The 25,535-nt window shown below is 39.8% G+C and overlaps 1 protein-coding gene across 3 annotated transcripts in view; it reads right to left on the bottom strand.

Annotated features, from left to right (window-relative positions):
- Positions 1 to 22,274, bottom strand: part of NME7 (NME/NM23 family member 7) — an 87,495-nt gene extending 65,221 nt beyond the window's left edge. For 2 of the 3 annotated variants that reach the window (XM_052665384.1, XM_052665393.1), the window contains exons 1-4: positions 22,111 to 22,274; positions 9,138 to 9,245; positions 5,932 to 6,098; positions 532 to 642 (exon numbers count right to left, since the gene is read on the bottom strand). In XM_052665384.1, coding sequence (XP_052521344.1) covers positions 532 to 642; positions 5,932 to 6,098; positions 9,138 to 9,245; positions 22,111 to 22,140 — 416 coding nt within the window. In that variant the 5' untranslated portion in view covers positions 22,141 to 22,274. The remainder of the gene's footprint in view (positions 1 to 531; positions 643 to 5,931; positions 6,099 to 9,137; positions 9,246 to 22,110) is intronic. The other variant, XM_052665375.1, reaches the window with a different exon arrangement.
- Positions 22,275 to 25,535: the final 3,261 nt, after the last annotated feature.

Here is a 25,535-nt window from a genome sequence, read left to right as displayed (position 1 = left end):
GGTGGAGAGCAGCAAAGGGTGCAGGGGGAGCATTCAGGGAGATGCACCTGTTCAACCCTGCAACGTGATCAAAAGATCACCTGCTTTGCCTGTGTTGCCTAGTTATTAAAAAGCAAACATGTTCAGGCTTAGGGAGTACAAATTAAGACAATGAATTTACAGAGAGTGAAGAAACCAAGTACTTTTAAGACAACTGTGTTATAATCTGTAATATGGCTTATATCAGGAAGTTACAAGGTGAGCACATGCAGAGAAGTCATTGGTAAATGTTATTGAATTGCTGAAGTAATGCTAGTCACCTTGGATTCACACAAATTGTTTAATCACCCATACTCATTTGCACAAAGCTTTGTAATACTTTATTTTCTATATGTATTTAGAAACCTACACGCTGTTATGAAACAGATGAGCCTTCCCTTTATTACTCACTGGAATGGATTTAATGTGTAGAACAACATGGGATAAACTTCAGAGAATGGCCTGAACTGCACAAATAGTACATACAATAGAGCTGACCTTATAATTTCTTACCTTGAAAGCACCATCATTTTGGCCTTAGTTATTGTAAAACCTGCATTAATAATGATATCTACTAGTTCTCCAATCTTTGGTGTTGCATCAGGTTTAATCAAAGCCAATGTTCTGAAAGAAAAGGGAGAGAGATACAGCCAACATTACTTTTCTTAAAGAATTTAGTGTGCATGTCGAGTTTACGCTCAGATGAAAAAGCACCACAGAAAGACATTCTGCCACAGTCAAGCATTCTAGTCCCACTGTCTCACCAATTCCTATGCTAGTCTTCAATGTCTGTGCAAGGCATTATTCCAATGAGAATAAGCTTTACTCATTACAGTTTCCTCAGCTTTCTAAAGCCAAGTCAGCCCATAGCGTTCCATCAGTCGCCATTTACCAGCTTCTTCCCTCACTCTGAGAGCAAATAATCTGATCACTTCTTGAAGTGATGCGTACCTCTACCCACAGTAATGGCTACCTTTCCTAACCCAAACCTCATAGCAACTGTTCACAGCCTGCTCCTGAAGTTTGGTTCTTCTCTTTCACACATGAAATTCCTTGTATTCTCAACACTTGCCTGTTTCCTGATATTCTCAAACTGATATTCTACCCACAGAATCCATCCAATTTAAAACTTACACTTTTTAAGCAGTTTGTCCACGAGATTTTATTCAGTGATTTCAGTTTTAAATATTCAAGAACGATAACCTCATAGTCACACAATTGTGCCTTTAGCAAGACAGAAAAGAACACTTTCCTAAGCACGAAAGCTATGAGGAATATTCAGTCACAAGGAATTATGAGATACGTATTAAATTTTTTTGAAGTACATTTCTCTCATGCTGCAAAGATAGATAGCTTCTCTATGCTCCTCACTCCCTGCTTTGAGTTAGAACATCACTCATTTGTTTCCTTCTCCCTTCTATGCTCTTTCCTTAGGTAACCATTATATACATAAAAACCAAGCTGATCAACTTCTGTATTCAGAAATATTACTTAAAAACATGCCTCCCACAAAAATCAAAGTGAAATGATTATTGTATTATTACTTTAAAAGTTTAGGAGGCCCCAGTGACAAGAGGGTCCAGTTTTCCTTCATACAGTACAAACACTTCACAGTGTATGAGTTGTGTGCCACAGTAGCTGACACTGATAATGGACACAATAAAACGTTGTGAGATAAGGTATTAGTTACTGACTGACATCTGTATTCTAAGAGAGACCAAAAAAATCTCAATGCTCTCCCTCACATTTTTGTTTTCAAGTACATCCTATCTTTTCAACAATTATCTTTTTATACTGTACATCCCCAAGGCCAGGACAGTTTTATTAGCGTGCTTTGCATCAGACCAAGTACACCAAGCACTGAATATATTATTAATCAAAAGTAACAAGCAAAAAGGAAGGTCTGTAAAATGGCATTTTCTATTTGCATTCATCTTGTGGTGAGTCAGCTTCAAATGTGCTCAGCTTACAAATCAACAGATGATTTATTCAACCCTGTATCTCTGAAACTGTCTCTGTGACAATCCTGAAGAGCTCTTTCACTCTTTCCATCTTTTTACACTGTTTCTAATAACAAAGGCTTCTCAAGATAGATTTTTTTAAAGCAGCACCCCCATAAATGACAGGTAAATAATGACAAACTTCTCTTTTTATTTAGCAGCATAAAAATGAAAAGCAACCCATAGGTTTGCAGCAGTATATTCCAATGAGAGCAAATATGCTGAGGATACAGGAGATGGATGAATTTCTACTACCTTTATTACCTTACCTTAGGCAACCAGAGATTACCAGATGCTTTGGAAATGAACAGGCTACCTATTTTACAGCAAACATTAAGGAAGAGAGGTGTCAGAGCGGAAAACAAAGAGGGAAATTTGAATGCATGCAACATAACATGTGAAATTAAGAGAGAGACATAGATGACATTCACGGCTCAGATACCAACGCAGATTTCCACAAGCATCAGAAGGCTTCCATACACAGATCAGCGGGGAAACATAACACAGGAAGACTTGTTGGCTAAAGGTAGAGGCAAGCAATTATAAGAAATTGCATTTGAATAGTCAGCTGAGCCTATGCTTCAGTACGTCGCAGTCCAAACCAAAAGTGATTTAACCCTGTCTTCAGGCCAGAGAAGGCTGACCTCAGGAAAGCGTGCTAGCATAATCCATGTGGCCATAGCCTGACAACACTTCCCAAGGATTTAATAGCTCCAATTTATTTTGTGGTATTATTTATCATATGACAGAATGTGCCATGTGCATCAAGGCACATGAAGGTGAGCAGTTGTGTGCTAGGCCAGGCATACCTTCACACAATGCATGATGTACACCCTGGCTCAAGAAGCTCTCAACTTGCTCATCTACCGTGATCACCAAGGATCAAATCATTGCATAAAATCGCCAGTGAAGTTGACGTTTCCCTCCAGAATTATTATTATTTTTTTAATCTATGCTATTACACAGGCTGTTCAGCACAAAGCACAATCCCTTACACTTCCAATTTCAAGCTTTCCAGTAAAACTCTAATTCCCAGCAGAGTACAATGAAACATTGCTTTAAGTAGTAATTCACCTGGAAGACACTAACAAAAACCACAATGAGCAAATCTAACAAAACCTTTTAGCTAACATCAGCGTATAAAGTGTGTAACATCTCAGTATGAGCTTTTCAGAAGCAAGCAGGGCAAGAAAAAGTATAATTCAAGATGCTGAAGCCTGTTCCTGAGATTCTATTGAAAATGTCTTATTTTTAGCTTTAATTAGCAATATATTTTTGTAGTCTTACATGATGCAGTCTGCAGAGTACTTTTTGAAACAATTTTAGGTTTAGGAACAAAGAATGAAAACTCATCCTGGTTGCTTACATTTTCAGAAGGATTGTTTGACAGTACTCCAACGAGTGCTAAAAAAAAAAAAAAAAAAAAAAAAAAAAAACAACCAGGAGATGGGAGCTGATCAAAGAAATGGTGCACAATTCATGTTGTAGCTATGCTTGTGAAACCTAATTATTAAGAATAAGCTACAGTACATGCAAAAGTCCTATGTCATGTAGGGGAAGAGATACTGATTATGTCAATGACACAGCCAATTTGAAGAGATTGAGTATTTCTGCTCGAGACACAAGTTTTCTCATACCATTTTCAAAATCATGGATATTAACTGACGTTGAGTACAGACAACTTAGAAAGTACACACTGCTCAGACAAGTGTTTACTTCAGGTTACAACTGCCCAGGATCACAAATGGAGAACTACACAACAGAAGTCACTTTCTTAAAGAAGTGTTTCTTTACACCGTGTGCTCTAAGTAAATACATGCTTACCTACCTGTCTTATTTCCTTACACTGGCCTCTTACCATGTGTTTCACACCTCATGTAATTAGAGTGACATTTGCTGGCTCTCCTGACAAGAACAAAGGCCCCTAATTCAAAACATTCACTTTTTTCTTCTTATGTATATTGCTTACTTTCCCTCACAGGTTTTTTCTGAGCTTTGTCTGCACGCATATTCAGCAGCCAGAGAATGTACCTCCAAAGCTGAGATAAACAACAGATTATCCTGTACAGTATAAAGGCAAGGAAAGGCAGGAATATTTTTGCCCTCATACAACATCCACAAAATTATTAGCAACATTCCAACTAGAAATTATTTTTAGGAATTAAGTGCTGCAGAAATCTTACTAATAATAATGTTTAACTAATAACTGCTTTAAATGCTGCGAGGACCAGGCCAAAAAGACAAACAGTCCACATGCAGCCATTTTGCACAAGGATTCCTTTACTATGACCCTGTTTACCCAGTGAAAGCCAGCTTCTGTGAAGGAACTGGATTTTGAGGATATCTTGCCTGTTTAAGACACCTTTCACTATGTTCCCCAAGGCCATTCTGAATATGTAACATCACTTGCATATTTATGTTATCTTTCAGCTGACATTCCTAAAATGTTTTCCAAATAGCTTACGTCATAAATTCTCTCCTTCCTTTTGTAGAGCACCCCCCTCTCCAAGGACCACCTCACTGACAAATCTGTGGTGTTGCTGGCTATACAGTGTTGCTGTACAAACATACAGCTACACTTATGAGAAAAATGTTCCACTTTATCACAAGCCACCTTTTCTTATTATAAATCCATCAGTACCAGGGCTTATGCAAGTTTAGGCAGAGCATGAAACATGAAGCAATAAAAAAATTACACCGAGATAAAACCCATAAACAAGACAGATGTAATCTACTCAACACTCCAATGAGAAACAGAGAGCAGTGTCATACACAAAAGTCCTTCTCTGCTATTCTCCACCCTCTTTGCTACTCTTCCACCATTTGCAACTCCAGACTGAAGAAAAAGCACCAGAAATCATCCTTCTGGAAGCTTCTTATGAAAAATTATGGCAGTCATTTCCAAGGCAATGTTTTTGTGAGGTTAGGACAAAGATACATGCCAAAACTTGCAGCTGTTCCAAAGTGTCCAGTTATGCTTCTTCAAAAAGAGTTCAAACTAACACCAGACAGTGAAAGAGAGCAATAGAACTGAACAGGGCTCACTGCAACACCATGCCTATGAAAATACTCTATGAACTTCTTTAAAAAAAAAAAACAAAAAACAAAAACCTGGAGCAAATGATCCAAATTCACTAATTCCTGAATTCAGAAATTACATGCAGTGCAGGCAAATTAGATTTAAATTTCTCTTAGAGTAACCTTATTGTCATTCTAAGTTTCTCCTACTACTTTTGTTCTTGGATAGGTTTTTTCCTATTGTCTTAACATACAACCACGTAGGTTTTATTGACATTCCCACTCCACACTTCTCATCCTCATGCATGCATAATTTATGAAATGCTGAAAGCATTCTGAAATGAAAAACCTCCACAGTGAGAAAAGCAATAGAGGATAGGAATGGCCACTCTCACTCCAGTCCCTACTGTTCTGTTACTACTGATAATACAGGATAGACGTGTTTGGTAAGGTACTAGTTTTCTGCACTGATTGCAGAGAGGCAGTTTGCAAGATTGTGGCCCAGTGTCCATTAAGGTTACTACATCAATACTGCCCTGAGAGAATCCACAAATCACAAGAATGCTACTCCTACCAGCCCTGCAAGGAGTAAAAAGCTGAGTTGGAGCTCATGTTTTCCTCCTCCACCTCTCCTCTTCAGAGAGATCTGGAGAATGCAGCATCAGACACCGTGGATAAACTGGCCTTGAAGATGTATCAGGTGGGAGGGATAACGGTGGGTTTGCCTACAAGCAGGGAACTTCTTCCCTCCAGCTATCAGTATGCCAGATGACTGCAGACCTCATGCAGACTTGTGACTAATTCCTCCTTTTCCCACAGTACAGAAATCTTATTTTCAGCAAAGAACAATTACCCCAGTCATAAAGGAGGATTTCAAACAAACAGGTTTTCTTACCTTTCTTTGCGGCTCCCTAGCTTGCGTGCTGTATATTGATCTCCATAGTCCACTAAGGAAAGATGACGAGAAAACACAGTAATTTTGTTGCCCACAAACAGATCCTCAAGGTGTAAGCTCTCATACTTGGTGCGCTTTAAAAAGGTACGATGGTTCTTCACATCATACTGCAGACAAAAGAAGAACAGAACCATAGAACCTTCTACAGCAAGAGATCTAAGCTGTTGGCAAACTCAACATAATTTTTACTTTTCCTTCAGAAATTTCCATAGCTCTGTGGGATTGAATCTGATCATTAAATTGATTTTATTCTTAACCCTTTGAACTTGCACATGCACCAGGAATGCTTAGAAGATAAACGGAACAAATGTGTAGTTTTAAGTGGTCTCAGGGGGATGGCTGTCTTCGCAGTTTTTATTTTATTACTTGCTTGTGCTAATTCCAACTATGGTAAATGGTTCTCGTTCCTAGTGGTAACTCTGCTCAATCAGAATTCCCCCTAGCTGGTCTGTGCTGTTTCACAGGCCAATGGCTTGAAGCGGTAGCAACCATAATACATGCTGTGGCAGGTCTTGTCTTCAGGGGACTGTTCCAGTGATATTATGCTTTATTTGGCTGTATATAACTCTGAATTAGGAATGGATGGATGGCTGCAGCACTACGTTCAGAAGTTCTCACTGCCTAGAGCTGCAAGCTGAAATGCCTGTCAAGACGATTCAGCTTCTGAGCAAGAAGGAAGACATTAATGCGCAGTTTTCTGGGTGGACTGCTAAAGCACAAAATACAACCTCATTAACAGTTTCTTCTCTACTACACATGAATATTACAGATCGCTTCAGTCTCTTAGAGAAACAGAATCTCAGGAAAGGAAAAGTTTTGTCCTCTTCAGGCCAAACTTCTTTTTTTTTTTTTTTTTGATACCTCCTTCTATAAGCAGGATTCCGTAATAAAAACATCCTTAGCCCTCACCTATACGCTCTCAGTGTTCTTCAGTTTCAAGAAGAGTCCTATTAATTGAATCAAGTATTAAAATTCTTAATATCTCAACTAAAAGCTTGATCATACCTTCACTGAAGCACAAACAGATCCTAGAAAGGCACACCCCCTTCTGCTTCTCTCTTCTCAAGCAAAAGATGAAGAACGAAGAAAAAAGCAGCATCTATCTGTATTAACAAATCCTTTAGAGTGGAATTTCGTATCTGCCTAAAATATCTTCTTATAATACAAATGAAAAGTCACAGCAGAAGAAATGTAAGATGGCTTTGATTTTTTGTTTGTTTTCTATCTTCCTTCCCTTATGTATATGTAAACAGGCAAATTGTCCACAATAATTCTCTCTAGGAATGTGTCGTTTTCAAAGATTTCTTCTTTATTTTAGGAAATCTCCTCTAGAAAGAGAAGTTTGGATTTAAAAATTCTGCATGAAAGTTAACTGTGGAAAACTTGGATAGTTGGGGATGTCTCTCAACATAGTCAGTCTGATCAGAAACAGTTGCTTGCTGTCCTTGGACAAAAACCTGTGCTGCTTTCTAATGTCTGCAAAGCAAGCTGGAAACTTGTCATGTTATTTCCACTGTATTTTTCCTTCACGGGAAGAAGCAAAATATGAAGGAGTAAAAAACAAATGGAAACCTGAGAACCTCATAACATAAGCACTGAACAGCTCTATTCCACCCTCAGCTGGAGCATTACAAAAGAAAGCTACCATTGCAGAGATGGGAAGGGTGATTGACAGCTCTCTCATAAGCAGAGAGAAGCTGACTCGTGTCCATTACCTCTCTTCTCCAAGAATGCTTTAGAGGCAAAGTGAGCAGCTGCCATCTCCTTGAGAAGATACAAAAGATCCAGAAGAATTTTGCAGTAACGAAAAAAGAATCACCAGACTCCAGGTAAGTTTTAGAAACCATAAGTAAATCCAGAAAATCATCTTAAATGTAATTTCTGTCTGCAAACTCACCCCCAAACTGAACTTGCAGAAGATACTGCTTTTCTAGCAGTTATACTGATCTCACAAAGTCCATGCAAACTCATGACTGCATACACGCAATACTGTCTCAACCCTGAGAACACACTGGCAAAGTGTAGGAACGTACCAAGTCATAGGTGTTTGATGCATAAAGCCCAAGAACACCTTGAAAGCTATGGTTTTAAGATATCTAGGAGAAATGAACAACAATTTTGTCAGCCTCCACATGGTTGTGTAGGAAGATTATTACGGCTCCTGACTGATTAGCTCTGATGTCTCACGGAAAAAAAACCCTCACGTTTTGACAACTGTGCACACACATATCATACAAATAACTAAGTTAAAAGGGACAGCATCACAGTAGAGTTTATTTCAAGAGATTATCAGTAAAAAGTGCACAGTGCATCTCCTCACAGGTGGGTACCATGGTTTCAGTAAATAACAGTTTGGATAAGAAAAAGGTAGATTCCGATAGTTCTGTTATTTCTGTGTTTGATATTTAAGGCAAGAAAAAATTTAAAAATATATTGAAATTAATACATGTGAATATTCAAATTTAGGCTATTCTCAGACCTTTAGATCCTCATTAAAATCTAGCAAACTCTAGTAAAAAAAAAAATCACTAATTCATTCCTAAACGGAAGCACAAAGCACTGGCTATTTTACTGGATTATCAGTACAGGATTATCTGCACTATATTTCTTGCTTTAACCTACTATCAATTAAAAATGAGGATTAGTTGAATGTGGCACAAGTCAGAAAAGTCTATGCAAGAACCAATAATGGAAAAATTTGGATTCCACTCGCAGAAACATCCTTCCCTGCTTTAAAACCAACTTAGTTCACTGTTTCCTCCACTTCGATAGAAGTTGTTTACAGCTAACGCTTCAGAGACTTCTAGAATTCTAACTGAAAATTGTTCTTGTTAAGGATCACTTTCAATTTGTGCTTCTCATGCAGTAGGTTCATGCTGCTGAGTTCCAAACTTAAATCCAATAAAAGATTAAATGAAAACAGATCTGTGAAAATGAAACTCTCCAAGCTTAAGACAAAAATCATTAATATGGAAGCTCTTGCACAAGCTCCACTGTGAACTACCACGCTTTTCTCTATTTCTCAAACTAGAAGAAAAGCATGTCTTCAGCTACAACATAATTACCTGGAAAAATAATTGGCAGTGGTTTTCCATTTTATAAGCAGTTTAATTATTATATTTAAAATTACTGTTTTTTACTCTTACCATTTCAACTGATCCATCTTTTGGATAATACAGAAGCTCATAACGCCGAAAGAGTGAAGCATTTGGGTCATACCACTCAGCAGTGAAAGCATATCTGTCATCTTGACTCTGCAAAAACAAAAGGGAGGGCTACTGAAGTAATCATACGTGTAATAAATAAGATGCACAATTTCATTGCATTTGTTATCAGAAAAGCAAAAATTGTTATTGGATGCACTTGCACAGCCTGCATATCGTCATTTGATAAATACAGCTGGTGACATCTTTTCACTTGTTACACATCACCTTTTAAGTGATGATAAAAAACAGTATGGCAGTTTTCCAGGAAGTCTCAAAACTTATTCTGATTCCACCAGCCATGAAATCTGGACTTTTGTAGTAGGTCTTGTGAGACTTAACTTTGTTACATTGAGTCAGGGATTAGACTTACTTTCATTTGTTGAAAAAAAGCGTGCTTGTTCCCAATTAAAATACTGAATTTTGTCATGTTTCCCACACAGATTACAGGAAAAATCACTTTCTTTCTGAGCTGTGATATCTGAACTTCTGTTAATGTTGAGAAAAACAGAACTAAGGACAGTAAAGTGATTCAGGAGTTAACTTCCTGAAATGTATATAAAGCATAAACAACCTGAATGCATTTACAACTTATTTCCTGCTCCTAAGAAGCATGCTTTTAAAGGCAGACTGCAGTAATTCTAGATCTGTAGCTACACGCTTTGTTCCCCCTCACTCACCCTTGAGGGAAGCAAGCACAAAGGTGATGCAATCCATGTGGATGTGCAGCTCTAGCACCTCTTAGTGGCATATGTTAGCTATTCTGCAATATCAGCTATTAGATAGCTGTTAGGTGGAGTTGCAGCCAACTAGGCCTTTTTGTCATCATATTTTAGAGAACAACAACATTTTAATTGCTTCAAAGACTTCCCACTAAGAAATGGGACAGAAAGACTTCATGTGGGCTTCCATGACTATGGAAGTAGGTGTAAAAAAAAAAAAAAAAAAAAAAAAAAAAAATCACTTTTGTGGTGAGTGAAAGCCTAAAGAAAGAAAAAGATAATGAGTCCACAAATCTGTAATCTTGCTTTTGTTGTCAAGTGCATTTTTGCTTCAACATCTTCAGCTTAAAACTGACTTAAGAGTTTTTGCAGGTTACAGTCTGAGCACAAGCAACAATGAGAAAGAATGAGATAACAAATCATTTCAGAATTTCACAGTGTGATGGATAATTAGGTGTAGGCAGTTAAAAGCATCATGCCTTACTGTCAGCCTCTGTGGTGCCACTCTGCTGCAAAACAAATACAGGATCCTATCAGGAAAACCTCACCCAGTGCCATGTGAAGGCTGCAAAACTCTTATTTCGAAATGCAGAAGTTCATACAGCAATGAACTCAACATTTGTGCAAGTTACTTTAGAAGTAACTTGCGTTATCTCTACAGCAGACACTACAGCCTTTGACGTTATTTAAGCACATCTTTTAGGCACAGAATGATGCACAAAAGTTGCCTGCAGACTTACCCTAGTTTCTGATCCTTAGTTAAGTTAGTCGTGCTTGTGTTTTCATTGCTACTGCCATCATTCGAGATAAATGTAAGCCAGAATAAACACCTTCCTATGGCAAATCTCACACTTCGTTTTCCATATAGGCCTGTTCTTGACAATAATGAGGGCTAACAGATAATGACTAATTTCAGCCTTGTTCTTAAATGCACTCATACTGCTGAAAGACAAGACAAAACATTGACTGATGAATTTGACCACCATCTTATAAAGGATGCATGTTATATAGAACCACAGTGAACCGATAGTCTGCTGAAGAGGTTGTCTGAAAAGAAAAGCAGTTCTTGTTCCTGGAGTACTAACTACAGAAGAGGACTTCTGCAGAAGGCTGCATCAAAGTTCATTTTCTGAGATCTTACTCAATGCCTGAGCTTATTCATTTCTGTTATTCAGCAAGTTCTACTGCTTGCTTTGTATTTATATACTTTATATTATAGCTGAATGACCATTCTGTGTTATCTTCTTTTAGGATGGTAAGCAAACCCAAGGCAAAAAGACTACTTAGTCTTGGAAAGTGCCACAGAGACTACACTCTCAATGTACAGCAATGGAATCAGTAGGAAAGTTTGAATTGATTGCTATTTTATACCTGAAAAACATGTAGAGCTAGTAGTTTTCTAAAATGATCATAGCAAAGAAGTCTGTACATCATTCCAGGAAATGGCTGAAGCATGTCAATTGCTAGTAAAATCCCATCAGTGTGAACAGTTTGATTAATAACAGAACAAGGCAATCTATGCATATCGTAACAAGAACTTCTCCCTTTGAAACAGTTTCCATTCATTTCATCTCTCTACTCATCACAATCACACACAGTCTCTTCCTTCATGGCTATGCTACTACACAAGCAATAAAACTTAATTTTCTTTAGTCTTCACATCAGTGGAAAAAATACTGACATCAGAAAACCCAGAAGTAACTGCCTGCTTTATATTTAGGTACCAATGGTTTTAAAGTTGCTGAATTCAAGTTCAGTTTTTACAGGCTCTTTTCATTGTGAAAACCAGCGCATAAGAAATCAGTGACATCAGAAATTCACCTAATGTGAAGATGAAAAAAAATAATCTTCTTTCATGGGCTGCAGAGAAAAACGTTTTGATACACATCAGGTTTAGCTAGCTTGGTTTTTCTTACTTTATATTTCTATGTATGAATATGCAGTAGAAGTATGGTTTCTATGGTTCCGTACTTATGAGAAACATTTACTGAAATACAGCTGAACTTTTTTTAAAAAAATCAAATATTGTATGTACATAGTACTGAAAGTGATGTAAGTAGCAGCAGCTCTCAGCTAGCGTGGGGCTACATTCTGGAAGCCAAAGCACTCATAAAAAACTCATGCTGTAGAGGGAAATGGTTTGTCTGGAACATAGCTGCCAATGAAGCCCATAACCAGAAGGGAGAATGCATAGTAAGCTGGGCAGGAAAACATGTCTTGCTGTATAAAACTCTTAAATTTCCACAGGGCTTCTGTTCAACAGTAAAACAAAAGTGGAGCTTTCAGAGATTCTCAGATGAAGGAATGTGATGGAACAGTGGATGGAACAGCAGAGTTCAGGCACTAAGGAACTTGCATGCAAAAGTGGAGAAATAACATCCCTCCAATTCAAAGTAGGCAGAATATATTCTGATGTTTCCGACTGCCACATCACTTCATTCTTATGGGATGCACACTTTTATACTCTTCCTCTGGTTTTGACTAGAAATTTCATTGTGGAGCTTTTCTTATAATGGAGAAAACAGGAAATAAGTGCTTAAGTAGTCCATTTTCTACTGAACATATGTACTTTCTGGCTCATCACAGCCTAAGAGAAGGGCAGTTGAAATGATCCCCTGTGTTGGTATACAAGTAACTTTTTTTTTTTTTCCACTCCACAAGGGTATTGCCTTTCATATGACCTTTTATTATACAGATAATTCTGTTTCATCAGTAAGCCTGATAATAATATCAGTTATTAATATTTTTAATATTTTCTACCTGTTTGCCAATTCATGATCTCCAGCTGTAATCGCTCTGATCTCTAATCGAATGGAAGCAACCACCCACACATACAATAGTTACCAGCCTGCAACGTTTCATAACCTCTACAGCTTAATACTCAAGAAAATTTCACATGGAACTATCGAAATAGTCCTCAGAACTAAAGGAGACCTAAGATATCTAGGAAGTCCACCTTTACATGCTATCATAATCTATTGGGGCTTACATGTGCTATCAGAAACTTCAACGCGCATGAAATATGTGATGTGGACTCACAGACTGCTGCCTGCACATTTAAAAGTTTGGGAGTCACAAATAATATCACTGTTCTAAGTCAGTAGATTTACGTCTGCTGCTCCTTCGATTTTCCCAGTAACTCTGAAATCAGATCAGAAGGAGAACAAAAGCACATGAATCAACTCCCAGAGAAGCAATAAAAAGACTGCAAAAACCTCAGTAGAAGCTGAATCGGAGCCAGAAAGATCCATCTTGGTCTCAGCATTCTGTATTTTGTAAAACTCTGTGCTGTCACAGGGAAAGGTGTGCTTGAGCATGGATTTTAATGGTAAAGCTGCTTGTACAAAAATTAATGGGAACACACTGGGTTAGCACAAGAATGATTCTCACATCAAATGGGTACTTCTCATAATTCAGAAAGAAAACTTTCCAGAAAGCCTGCCCTGAATCTTCCTAACTATAGCTTATATAGTTCTTATAGAAAAATGCAATAATTTTTCCCTTCTATGTCAACCTGTTGATACTGTCTGACATGTTTTGGGTGAGCAGGAATATTTTTAATAAAAAAAATATGGTATCAAAAGTCAAATATAGAAATTATTTCAAAGTTTTCAGGTGACAATATGAGGCTGAATCCAACATAAAGAAGTCTACTTATGCACCTGCCTAGAGAGCTGCATGTCCAATAGGACACCTGGCTTTACAAGTAGCACCGTGTGCTTCTGAATCCAGACAAAATGTGTCACTTTAATTAGCTTTAAAGGTGGTCTCTGCCAGTGGGCTTGGAGTGCTTTTCTTTTACGTAAGGACATCTCAAATGTGACAGCCCCCTGAGGATAAATTCATGAACCTGAAGGACCAAAAAAAAAAAAAAGAAAAAAAAAAAAAACCAAAACCATTTTAAACAATCTGAACCTCTACAAAAGTGTTACATAAAACAATGAACTTGAAACATCACACAAGGCGTGGCAAGCTAAATGAGATTAGAAGATGGCAAAAATACTTAATGAGTTGCCCAGCTCCATTTGCACAAGTTTTTATCCAAGAGAATAGGAAAACATCATGAAATGTCTTCTGGATTGTTAAGCGAAGGTTGATGGAAGACAGGAAACAGAACTGGGATTTCTCTGCTCCAGCTCTTCATGGACTTCCTGTGCTACCTCGGGCAAGCCCACTTAACCTTGTGTGCCTCTTTTCCTCCAAGAAAATCCTTACTCTAGAAGGGCATGCCCTTCCCTGGGCACTGGTAAATAGAGGATATTCATAACAGAAGAACTGTAAAGCCATTTTAGTTTACATAACACAGGGTATAGCTTCCTATAATGCAGTCTACACCTGAACTGCTACAGCAAGATGCTCCTCAGAGAGCAAAGGAAAAGTCAGCAAAATGGATAGAGTCACTTTATCACAGACTTGCTGTTTCATTATGTAAACCTGCCTTCATACCTTCCACATTCTCTATGTTCTTCAGCTTGATTAAGTAAGAAGGTCTGTACACTTCACTTCAATAGGCGACAAGATTAAGCAAATACACTTTTATATCACTACACTCTGCCTTACTTTAAGGCCACCTGACATTAATAAATAGCAAGAAATCATAAGAACGAGGCCTGGTTTTCTGCACTGGTCTTTCTCAACCCTGACCATTCTGAATGCAACTTTTTTTCAGCTCAAGTATTAGAACAGGCTCAAACTCACCTGGATTCTCTGAAGTGTCACTAGGGCTGCACTCAGTGAAGTCTTCCTTTAGAAATGCCTTGGAAGGTTCCCTCCCATTCCCAAGACACCCAGAGGAACATCCTTATACCTCTATCAAACCTACCTGACATCTGCCAGTAAACCTCAAACTTACCAGGGGAAAAGCAAGGGAAGAAGATGGGAGTCAGACACGCATACTGCGATGACACAAGCTTTGTTTTGTGAGGCAAACAGGTTGAAAGCAGCTATGTGAAAAAATTCTATTTATGCAGGACAAGTAATTTTTCATCATCAATACTTCATTAAAATAGATATATCAATTTGTGAAAGAAAAAGGTGCAAAAAAGTAAAAAGAAAGTGCAGAAGTAGCTAAGCCATTAAATGCTAGCAACCATTTTGCAAGAAATGAGAGGTTTCAGACATACCGGTGGTATTTAGCAAATAGCATACTGAGTGGCAGAAAGTGTTCTCATTTTCAGCATTGTAATCGCCCTTAAATCCCAAAATAAATCCTCAGCAACGCACGCTTATTAAGTTCTGTTATTCAACCCATCTCTGTCTTCCACAGTTCCAGTACAGGATATCTTCCAGGTAAAACTTAAAACCACAACACTGCGTAGATAGAGCTCTCAATTAGCTCTGTCTCTTAAACCTCATTTTCCTCCTCCTCTTTGTTCATGTTTCTGACATTGGCACCAGCATAATTTTTAGAACTGGTATAATTTTTTAGAACATCCCCCCCTCACTGCTCTTGCACCTCCCCCCACTTTCTCAACAGGCTTTTCTTCAGAGAGCCAAAAAGATCACTTTCAAATTGAGAAACACCTGGAAACTGCAGATTCCATGACAGTGCCTTGACTACAAGCAGTTCTCACTCAGAATGAGAAATTCAGAAGTTCACTGGTGAATTTTGAAAGCATCTCCTTTCCCCTCCTCAGCATAAAGCAAATCCTACCTATTCAAAATTTTACATGAATTCTTCTAGATTACTTTATGAAACTGTTGGTTTGTCATTAAATACTTAATATTAATATATGAATCAAACACAGCTGCAAGTACAACATTCACCCTACCATAAACAGCTGCTATTTTCTTTAGTTCCAGTTTCCTAACTCCCAATATCACAGGTGTCCAGCTTCTCAGATGCCTTTAGAACTGCCTGCTTATATGACTTGCTGCTTGGGCCGTCTGCTGCGAAGCAATGGTTATTTCTGCCTCTGTTTTGACCAAGCAAATCATCTTCGACTGGGATTTTGGCACAACAAAATGATTCCATATGTACACAAGTCTTGATGAGCACAGCTCTAGAAGGCTGAAGACAAAATTCTCTTCTCAGATTCAGGAATGTGCACAGCTACCTCGCAAAGTTATCTGGCCATTCTGTCAATTTACTAAGAAGTCCTCTTACTAGACTATGCGAACCCTGCAGGCTTTGCATGAAGCATGTAGGCATGATTAGTGGAAGACACTCCCTATTTTTTTTCCCTGTCCCTCACATAAGAGAGTCAAGAACTGAAATCCTCAACGTTTAATTCTAACCCTCTGTAATCACATGTAATTAAGTACTTAAAGGATTCATGTCATCTAATGATGTTGCAATGCAGTCCCTCTAAAACAGCTACAGGATCCTGTATTGCCATTCTAACTTTAGAAGTCCAGCCAAACACAGTCTGTCGTGGAATAGCTCCTCATTTAATGCATGAGCCACGATGCAGTCATATGTACATAGGTCACTCTAAAAACAATGCCTCCTATTTATTTCCATGGAAACTACAACACATACAAAGAGCACCATAACACTGTTTGACAGAGCAAATTCTCAGCTACAAAACACTTTTCAACACAGTCACCACCATTAACCATGCATTCTCACCAGCGATGAACAAGAATCTGCACTGGACTCATCAAAATTTGCGACCCACTGTTTCACACCTGCTTTGACATCATCATTGCTAGTGAAACGTTTCCCATCGGGTCTATGGAGCAAAAAGCTGTTACATACAATGGTTGTGATAGGACAGTTCAGACAAGATCACAGTGTGTTCCACCATCTTCCAACTGGCATGGGGGCCAGAAACATGGTGTTACAGGAGAAAAGTAGTCTTCTCTGGCCTAACTCCACAAGTCAGAGCCTTCAGCTTAGTGAGCATTACAATGAAGTGGTCAGAATTGATGGTAGGGGTTCCAGGAAACCCAGGATTGCCCCCTTCCTATCCCAAAAGGCAGTGCATATCACTTTATCTGCTGAGTGCTCCATCTTTAACTTTTTCTGTCATGAGGAATTTGCCATGTTGCCACTCCACGGACTGCTATTTTGACTGTGACATGTACTGGAGATACTACATCTCACCACTGGTAATGATTAGATGTAGGAAACTGTCCCCTACCATTGGTTCACTAGATCCTGAGGAACAGACAGAACAGCATATGCAAGTTTCTGTGCAAGCATTCATTATACTCATCCATTCATTTGGACTCAGCTTCACAATATTCTAACATTGCCACCATCACTTCCAGTGCACTGAAACCAAGTTCCCTCTTGTAATCTGCCAATCTGCATTGATTAACTGATCAAGACACTCTTCATTTTGTGGTGTAACAGCTGTGCATGTCTACCCAGAACATCACTTGTCTTTCACATTGCTGTTGCCACTGCTGAAATGCATCACCCAACACCTCACTGTGCTCACATCCACTGTCTGATCTCCACAAATACTCAGCAAGCATCAGTGAAGGGCAACAGGTACCTTTTTTTCTCCCCCCCCCCCCACGGGGGAATTCAGTTCCACACCCCTGCTTCACCCACACTTCCATGTAAGGCATTCTGTCAGACTGCCTCTCTGCTGCCATCTGTGGCATAGCAACAAAATGTAAGGGAATACTAGTGGGAACGTTCACCTTCTCCAGCTCTACCACAACCATTTGAAGTCAGGGGCCAACATAATAAAATAGAACGCATTACTTCTGGAGCAGCTCTCACAACTGCTCTTAGAGACATTAGTGCTCTGCAGCACACTGCCTCCACCAACTCAGGAAGAGTGCGACATTGACTGTAGTGAAAGCAGAGCACTTCCCTGACTCAGAAAAGCATCCATTACATAATAACCTATGTCACAGACCTGGAAGATTTGCATACAGACTCGGAATATTTCAGCATACAGCTTAGGTACTTAGAAAAATTTATCACAAGAGGCAGAACCACAGAATGACCCAGGCTGGAAGGGACCTCAAGGATCATGAATCTCCAAACCCCCCCTCCCACAGGCAGGGCCACCAACCTCCCCATTTAATGCCAGACCAGGCTGCCCAGGGCCCCATCCAACCTGGCCTTGAACACCTCCAGGGATGGGGCATCCACAACCTCTCTGGGCAGCCTGTTCCAGCACCTCACCACTCTCATAGTAAAGAACTTCCCCCAACATCCAACCTGAATCTTCCCTCCCTCAACTTCAAACCATTTCTCCTTGTTCTGTTGTTTTCTATCCTTTCAAAGAGTTGATTCCCCTCCTGTTTACAGGCTCCCTTTAGGTACTTAAAGGCTACAATTAGATCACCCTGTAGCCTTCTTCTCTCCAGGCTGAAACCTGCACTGAACCAACACTGCCCTGATCAGCTACCGAATGCTGGGTCTCTGACACTGGAGTGAGGTCAGTATCTGCATGTGACCCCAGAGGGCTATATATGCTTTGAGGTGCTTGTGTGCATTGCATTACATGCTCTCATCCACACTGTATGTATACTTTTGAAAGACAAAGCTTGGCCAAACATTAATGTTGACAGCAATACTCAAAGGTAGTCTTCCTTTACAATGACTATTTCTCTGTTAAAAGCTCTTGGAAGAAGACCTGCTTACTCACTTATTTGTTGGGACTGACAAATTTTTTCAATTTGTTTCCCACAAATCCTTATTCCATTAAATTTGCAACCCCCAGTAGAAGCTATCTGGAAAATTTCAAGCAGAATAATTAAAACCTGCAGAAAGCTACAAGCAACTGGAAGTAAAGGTTTGAAGGAAAACACCTACAAATTTTGAATGAAAGTTTTCAACAGCACTTCAGCCTAACCTAATACCTACAGCATCCTTAGATTATCTCAGCTCATAATAATCCTCTGAAAATCATTTTTAACAAGAACTGACTGTTTGCCTTGGAATCACAGCTAAGGAAGTTTGTGTCCTTCAGCCCACTGACACCATCAAGCACTAACACCCAGGAGTTTGTGTGAACGTTCCAAAGACCACACATGCTGCATCTACCTCGAATGTTCAGGGCACATAACAGTGTAGTAAAGATTTATGATCCACTGAAGTAAGCAAACAACTCTGCTGACAGGTTTCTTACTTACTACAGTGGGCACTTAAAGCAAGTACTTTGTCTACACCACTGTTTAACCAACTGTTGAAGTTAAAACACTATTTTTCTCCTTAATTGTGTCAAGTATTAACTCTAATGTAACTGGACTAAATCCAGGTTTCAGCTAGCACAGATGTCATGCCCATTTACTCTATACTCTGCTGTTGATCTAATGACAGTTAACATGAACAGAATTTGTCATAAAAAAAGAAAACCATTCAGCAGCTTCCCATTAGTGAAGTTGTCAAAAAGTAAAAACCTCTGTGGGGTATTCTATGCCTTCTCACCAGTGAGCTGTGAATGTTCAGGCTGAGCAGCCACAGCCCAATCAATTAAGAAACGTGCCGTAATAGAGAACAAACGCATTAAGGCCAGCATTGTAATTGGGTAACTAGAAAACACACTGCTTTACTTAGTCCTGCTCCACAACCACAACTGCAGAAAGTGAATAAATATACAGAAAGGATAAAAACAGAAGGGTTACTAAATTTAGTGAAAGACCTAAATACGCATGGCATTGATATAAAAGAATCTGCACATAGCCTCAAGTATGCATGCACACATTTCCTACCTCCCATTTCTATACCTCTGTATACCTTCTCTTTATAAGCATGCTAGAATACTCTGCAGGAAAAAAAGATGACTTTTCTTTTTTAAATGAATAAGGCAGTTAAAGAATCCCACGCAAATAGAGAGCCTGTTATATTCTCAAGAATACATTTCCAAGAGCCGCTTATTTGCAAGTGTAGGAGCACCATCTAGCGTTCAAAGGAAGAAAAAAATGGTAAAAAGCAAATGGTATCCTGCGCTCCATCAGAAGAGGGGTGGCCGGCCGAGAGAGGGAAGTGATTGCCCCTCTCTGCTCTGCTCTTGTGAGGCCCCATCTGGAATACTGTGCCCAGGTCTGGAGCCTCAGTACAAGAAAGACAGGGAGCTGTTGGAGAGGGTCCAGAGAAGAGCCACAAAGATGATCAGGGGACTGGAGCACCTCCCCTACGAGGACAGGCTGAGGGAGCTGGGCTTGTGCAGCCTGCAGAAGAGGCAGCTGTGGGGTGACCTCATTGCAGCTTTTCAGTACCTAAAGGGAGCCTACAAACAGGAGGGGAATCAACTGTTTGAAAGGGTAGGTAACTGCAGGATGAGGGGAAATGGTTTTCATTTGAGGGAGGGAAGATTTAGGTTGGACGTTGGGGGAAGTTCTTTACTATGAGAGTGGTGAGGTGCTGGAACAGGCTGCCCAGAGAGGTTGTGGATGCCCCGTCCCTGGAGGTGTTCAAGGCCAGGTTGGATGGGGCCCTGGGCAGCCTGGTCTAGGATTAAATGGGGAGGTTGGTGGTCCTGCCTGTGGCAGGGCGTTGGAGATTCATGATCCTTGAGGTCCCTTCCAACCCTGGCCGTTCTGTGAATTCTGTGGTTAGGCCAAGCACAGTTCTTACACCCATGAAATAGTACTTTAAATGATTATTCAGTGGCCACAGCTGTAGTAAAGTCAGTAAATAGAAGTCAGTGTTCATGGAAAAAGCCTCAGGGTTCCAAGCTCACAGCAACAGGTGATCCTTACAACCTCCATTTTTCAGCAGTCAGCTAATCATTAACAGAGTATCCCACCTGGATGCAATAGATCCCTGCAATTTTTATTTATTTTTAGGAACTTAGTTAAAACATTTAACCGAGCAGCCAAAAGTCCTTTTCAAAGATTCACTATTCTCACAGATTAAATGCATAGAAAAAGGCAAAACCTTCTGCTTCTCAGAATTTTGCCACTGGCCAGCAAAACCACTACAGTCTGTAGAACAAGACATGCAAGATGGAGCTGAGAGAGCAGGACCTGCTCAGCCAGGGAGGAAGAAAAGTGGGAAAGACCGCAGCCCTCAGCTCCCTGACTGCAAGATGGGGCCAGCCTTTTCAGTGTGAAAGCAAAAAAGCAAAGGACACAAGCTGAAACACAGGATTTCCAGTAAGGATTTATCTGATTATTCCTTTCTTTAACCAAGAGGGTGGGAACACCAGGACAGGTTGCCCAGGGGAGCAGAATCTCCATCTTTTGATATGTTCAGGATGCACCCAGGTGTCCTAAAGCAACCTGTGCTGATCAGAACCATTTTTGAAAGGTGGGTCAGACTGGGTTACCCCAGCAAGTCCCTCCCAGCCTAAACAATGTTTTAATTGACAGTTTGGCTGCTTCTTGCCTAAGGGTCACATCCATCAGAACTTCTGAGTTTCTCCAGATCCTACACAGATGTGTGGACTTCTTACGGTAACCTGAGGTGCTTTGAAAAATAACAGAGCTCAAATACAACATTCTTAAGTATCAATTTTAGCCATATGAAATCTGCTTGGAAAAACGCTTTAAATAACCACTGACTCTGTCAATAAATCTCTTTTTTTAATCATAAACTTTCAACTGGCAACTTCTCCTTATGCTCCTGGCAATGCTTCACTGAATAATTCCCGAATTTCTTCACTTTCTAACAATATTGAAAGAAGAAAAAAAGTCAAATCCATACAATTAGAATAGATGTGCCAAGTTATTAAAAACTGCAGCTATAATCTGAAGAATCCTGAGTGACAATTCTGGGTAATAAAGGGAGATTAAAATGGAATTTATCATTATGTAATTCTAGATAACTTCGCCTTTCATACCATCAGCTACTTCAGACACATCAGTCAGAAGAGCTATCATTGCATCTAAAATTGCTTTTAGGGATGGCAGCTCCTGCAAGCCACAGCTCAGAGTTGGCTAGAGTAGGAGGCAATTTATCCCATAGATTTCGAATCTGTCAGCTTTATATATGTAGAGTGGTATTTTATATAGCGAGTCATATCATAAAGATGGCAGTATCAAACCCAAAATGAGTTCCTGGAACACAGTTTTCCACTGCTGAATCAGATACATCTCACAGGAAAGTTATATTCTTTTAGCAGTTTTCATTCGGCTCATACAGGGCCAAAGATTCTGTTATTTTATCAGATATACCTTCTGCTGCATTCACAGCCCACCTGCCCAAGAGAAAACTAGCATTACTAGGAAACATTAGTTCAAGAAGAAACCATATCATAATTGTGATGCTTATAAGATTCAACATGCAACACAAACACGTTTGTGCCATGCCAGCTTATATTGGAAAGGCTTGGACCACTTACTCCGCAGAGGAAAAAAATCAGGGTGGTCATCTGCAGTGAAATGCAGCCTTGGTTTCTGGGCCACAAAAGCAAGTCTTCACAACTATTAAGAAAGCTGTTCTCAAGGGAAGGTTTTGCATCTTTTTCAGGAAGAGTTTAAAAAAAAAAAAAAAAAACTTTTTTTTTTAAGTACAAGAGTTTTGCAACAAAAGGTACAGAATTTATGAAATAACTTCTAGTCATTTGCAAACGTGCACTTGTTCAGCTCTATGAAGTGGGAAAGTTTTGCCTCTCTATATGATCATACCTGAATGAGAGTTTTCTTCACACAAAACATCCCATTTTGCCAGCTAATCCACTATGGCTGAAATTACTGGTTCCCAAATGAAACTGCAGTCTGCAGCTGCCTGTGAGCTGTACTGCCTCTATAATGCCTGCAGCTGAAAATCTGATCACAGCAAGATACCCTGGCCATGAGCAACCCAGGGTTCTGCAGCTGTGCTGTAAGAATGGCTGATGTACCACTTATTTTCTAACATCCATTCCCAAAACACAAGGTAAATCTCTTCCACTGATGAATCAAAGCTGTTTTTCAAAAAGTACTGATTTTAAATAATTACTCATTTCACAAGAAAATTACTTATTTTTCTTCCCTGTCTTAACTAAGCACTTCTGTATTAGAATTCACTGAGCCGGGCTTTGGGGATTTACCAATGAACTGAGGATAACAACAAACATATAACACAGTTGTTAGAAAAATCTTTGTTGGAGTGTGCTGAACTGCTTATCTCCAGTTATACTCAAGATCCTGGTCAACATGGCATGATTGCAAGCTCGGGCAACCTAGCCCAGGAAAGTCTACTTCATAGATGTTTTTCTGATTTTGTAGAAAGAACTAAGGAAGCTGAAAGCTCAAATTCCACTGCGTGCTTCCACACCCATAAAATCAAACCCAGATGACATCTTATTAGATCAAGCCACCTGTTCTTTACGTGCAAGATGGAAAAAGATGCTTTTTAATGTTCTCTACAGTTATCGGAGCTGTGGTGACAAGAACGCTTGCATTAATGAACAGAGGAAGAGAAACATGGAACGGCACCTATAGACAGCCTGAGTGCAATAAGACTCTGTACCTGTCTGGCAAGGTGCTTGCACACAAAAGCTATTTTTCCCAGGTAAATGGTGGATTTCCACATCTGGAATGCTTTTAAGTGACAGCGTACAACAAACTCATGAATAAATAACAACTAACGTTTTCAAGATGATGCTCTAATACATTACTACATTTTTATTTCCATGGCCATAGCATGACTTGTAACAGGATTATTGTTGTGGTTTTTTTTGGATTTTTTTTCCCCTTGAGTAGATACATACACTATAACTAACACAGTCACAGTTTACACTGACTATAAACAACACAGTGCTATAAGCATGCTAAACATCCTACCAGAAAATTTGTTACTTACAGAATGTTATTAGGTTCCTGATGTTTAATCCTGACTTACAGGAAGAAATTGAATACGTAGGAAGGAGTCATTTATTTTTTAACTCCATCTTTCTGAGAAAAAGATGTTTTAAAAAAAACACGAGTTGGATCAAATGCTTTAAGTCACAGGATCAAACCCCTAGAAAAAAAAAATCCATAGCAAAATGGAAAGCACAGCAATGACAACAGAATAGCAAGACCCTAAGCTACAACAAGCAAGGATCAGCTCAAACACAACTGCTGCAGACACAGAAACAAAAGAAAGATGCTTACCTTTATAAGGCCTCACAAATACAGGGACCTCCAGAAAGATATCCTTACCCCCACTGCCAACCCTTATATGAGGTCTGGGAAAGAGTGGATACTGCTCCACCCCCTCTGGTCAATCAGGAGCATTGCTTGCACCTGAGCTCCCCTGAGTTGGCCCTGCCTTCCTACCAGGTGTTCAATCACTGCTTCAAGCTGTGACTTAGCATTTTCACTACAGTATACCACTTCTAGGATGAAACTGAAATACAGAGTTTCTTCTTACTGCAGCACTCACAGAAGCAAATAAGTGGGTTACAACTGGAGAGGTAATTTAGCTGGTTTAAGCCAGAGCACAGAACTATAAAACAAGGAAAGAAAGAAGAGTTTAAAGAAGTTAGACATACTCGCATCAGCACATGAAATGGTCTCAGATGCACTAAGGATAGCAGCCACAGAAACCTCAACCCACTTGTACTGTTGAGCAGCTCAGGGACTGGAGGAGATCAAGGCTGGGACAGCTCACTGAACTGCAGATTTTGGAAGATAACACAATGAGTTATTAGAAAATCAGTGAGCGTCTCTGAAGACAAAATGTTATACAAAGTTGATAACGTTAATGTGACAAGAAAAAAATCCTGTCGTGACCGTTTTCCCTTTCAGATATGGTAAGTGGGCTAAGTAAGTAAGGGAGAAGCCACTGATGTGACACGCTTGGCTTTGATAGGACCTCCAATCTAAGACACCCCACGTTCTGGCAAGTGAAGTAGGGAACCGCGACCTACATTAAAGCACAGTTACAATCGCCACATGCAGAAGTAACTAGGAATAATTCTCTTGCAAGCTGTAAGTCAATTTCAAGTGAGGTTCCAAAATGTTCTGTCACCCACCTGGTTTTATGTCATGTTTTATTTCATTGCCATGCTGGCAATGAAACAGAGAAGTGCACTTTCAGAATCCAGGCTCACACTAAGCTGGGAGAGACTGCAGTTTGGTAAACAGAGCTCAACGCGATTTTGACGATCTGAGAAATGGTCTGAAATTCTGTAATCCCATAGAGATGGCTGCAAATTATTACAGTGACAACCAAGAAAATAAATTCAAATATCTGGGGAAAAAACTAACAGCAAGAACACAGGGAAAAATCCCTGAAGGTTACAGTGGATCACAGTTAGATTGGAGAATGCAGCCAGGAGCAGAAGAAAAGAGAGATCATTTGGCACTACGAGTAACTGGGACACAAGAAACAAGAGTTCTGCTCTGTTTAGTGGCAGCGAAACCTCAGCTGGCACAGGTTATGCAGGTCGGACATTGCACTGAGAGAAAATTACACACAGCAAAAACTAGATCTGAGCGTGCACGAACAGTGAACGGGAAAATATCAGGGCACGAGTGTCTGCGATAAGAGGGAGAAATAAGATTGTGAAGTGATCGTCCTCAAGCTCTTTAGCGAGTAAGCGACAGAAATGGATTCGATTTCTATCCATCGAGCACTGAACCGGTAACCTCCTGAGGTAAGGAAAAAAAACAAACACAACAGCGACTTACACAAATCATCATTAAGTCGTGGACCTATCAAGAGACCGCCGCTGGGCGCCTCTAAAGGCGGGTGGGGAGGCGGCGCCCCGTTGCTTTAACCGCGAGCGAAGAGCCCCCCCAACCGACCCCCGGCCCGGCGCTCACCATGGCGGCGGCCGCCTCGCTTCCCGCGGCC

The sequence above is a fragment of the Tympanuchus pallidicinctus genome, unplaced genomic scaffold, assembly GCF_026119805.1.
Source record: "Tympanuchus pallidicinctus isolate F22 unplaced genomic scaffold, pur_lepc_1.0 scaffold10, whole genome shotgun sequence".
Lineage (NCBI taxonomy): Eukaryota > Metazoa > Chordata > Aves > Galliformes > Phasianidae > Tympanuchus > Tympanuchus pallidicinctus.
This window is presented reverse-complemented; position numbering and strand designations above follow the sequence as displayed.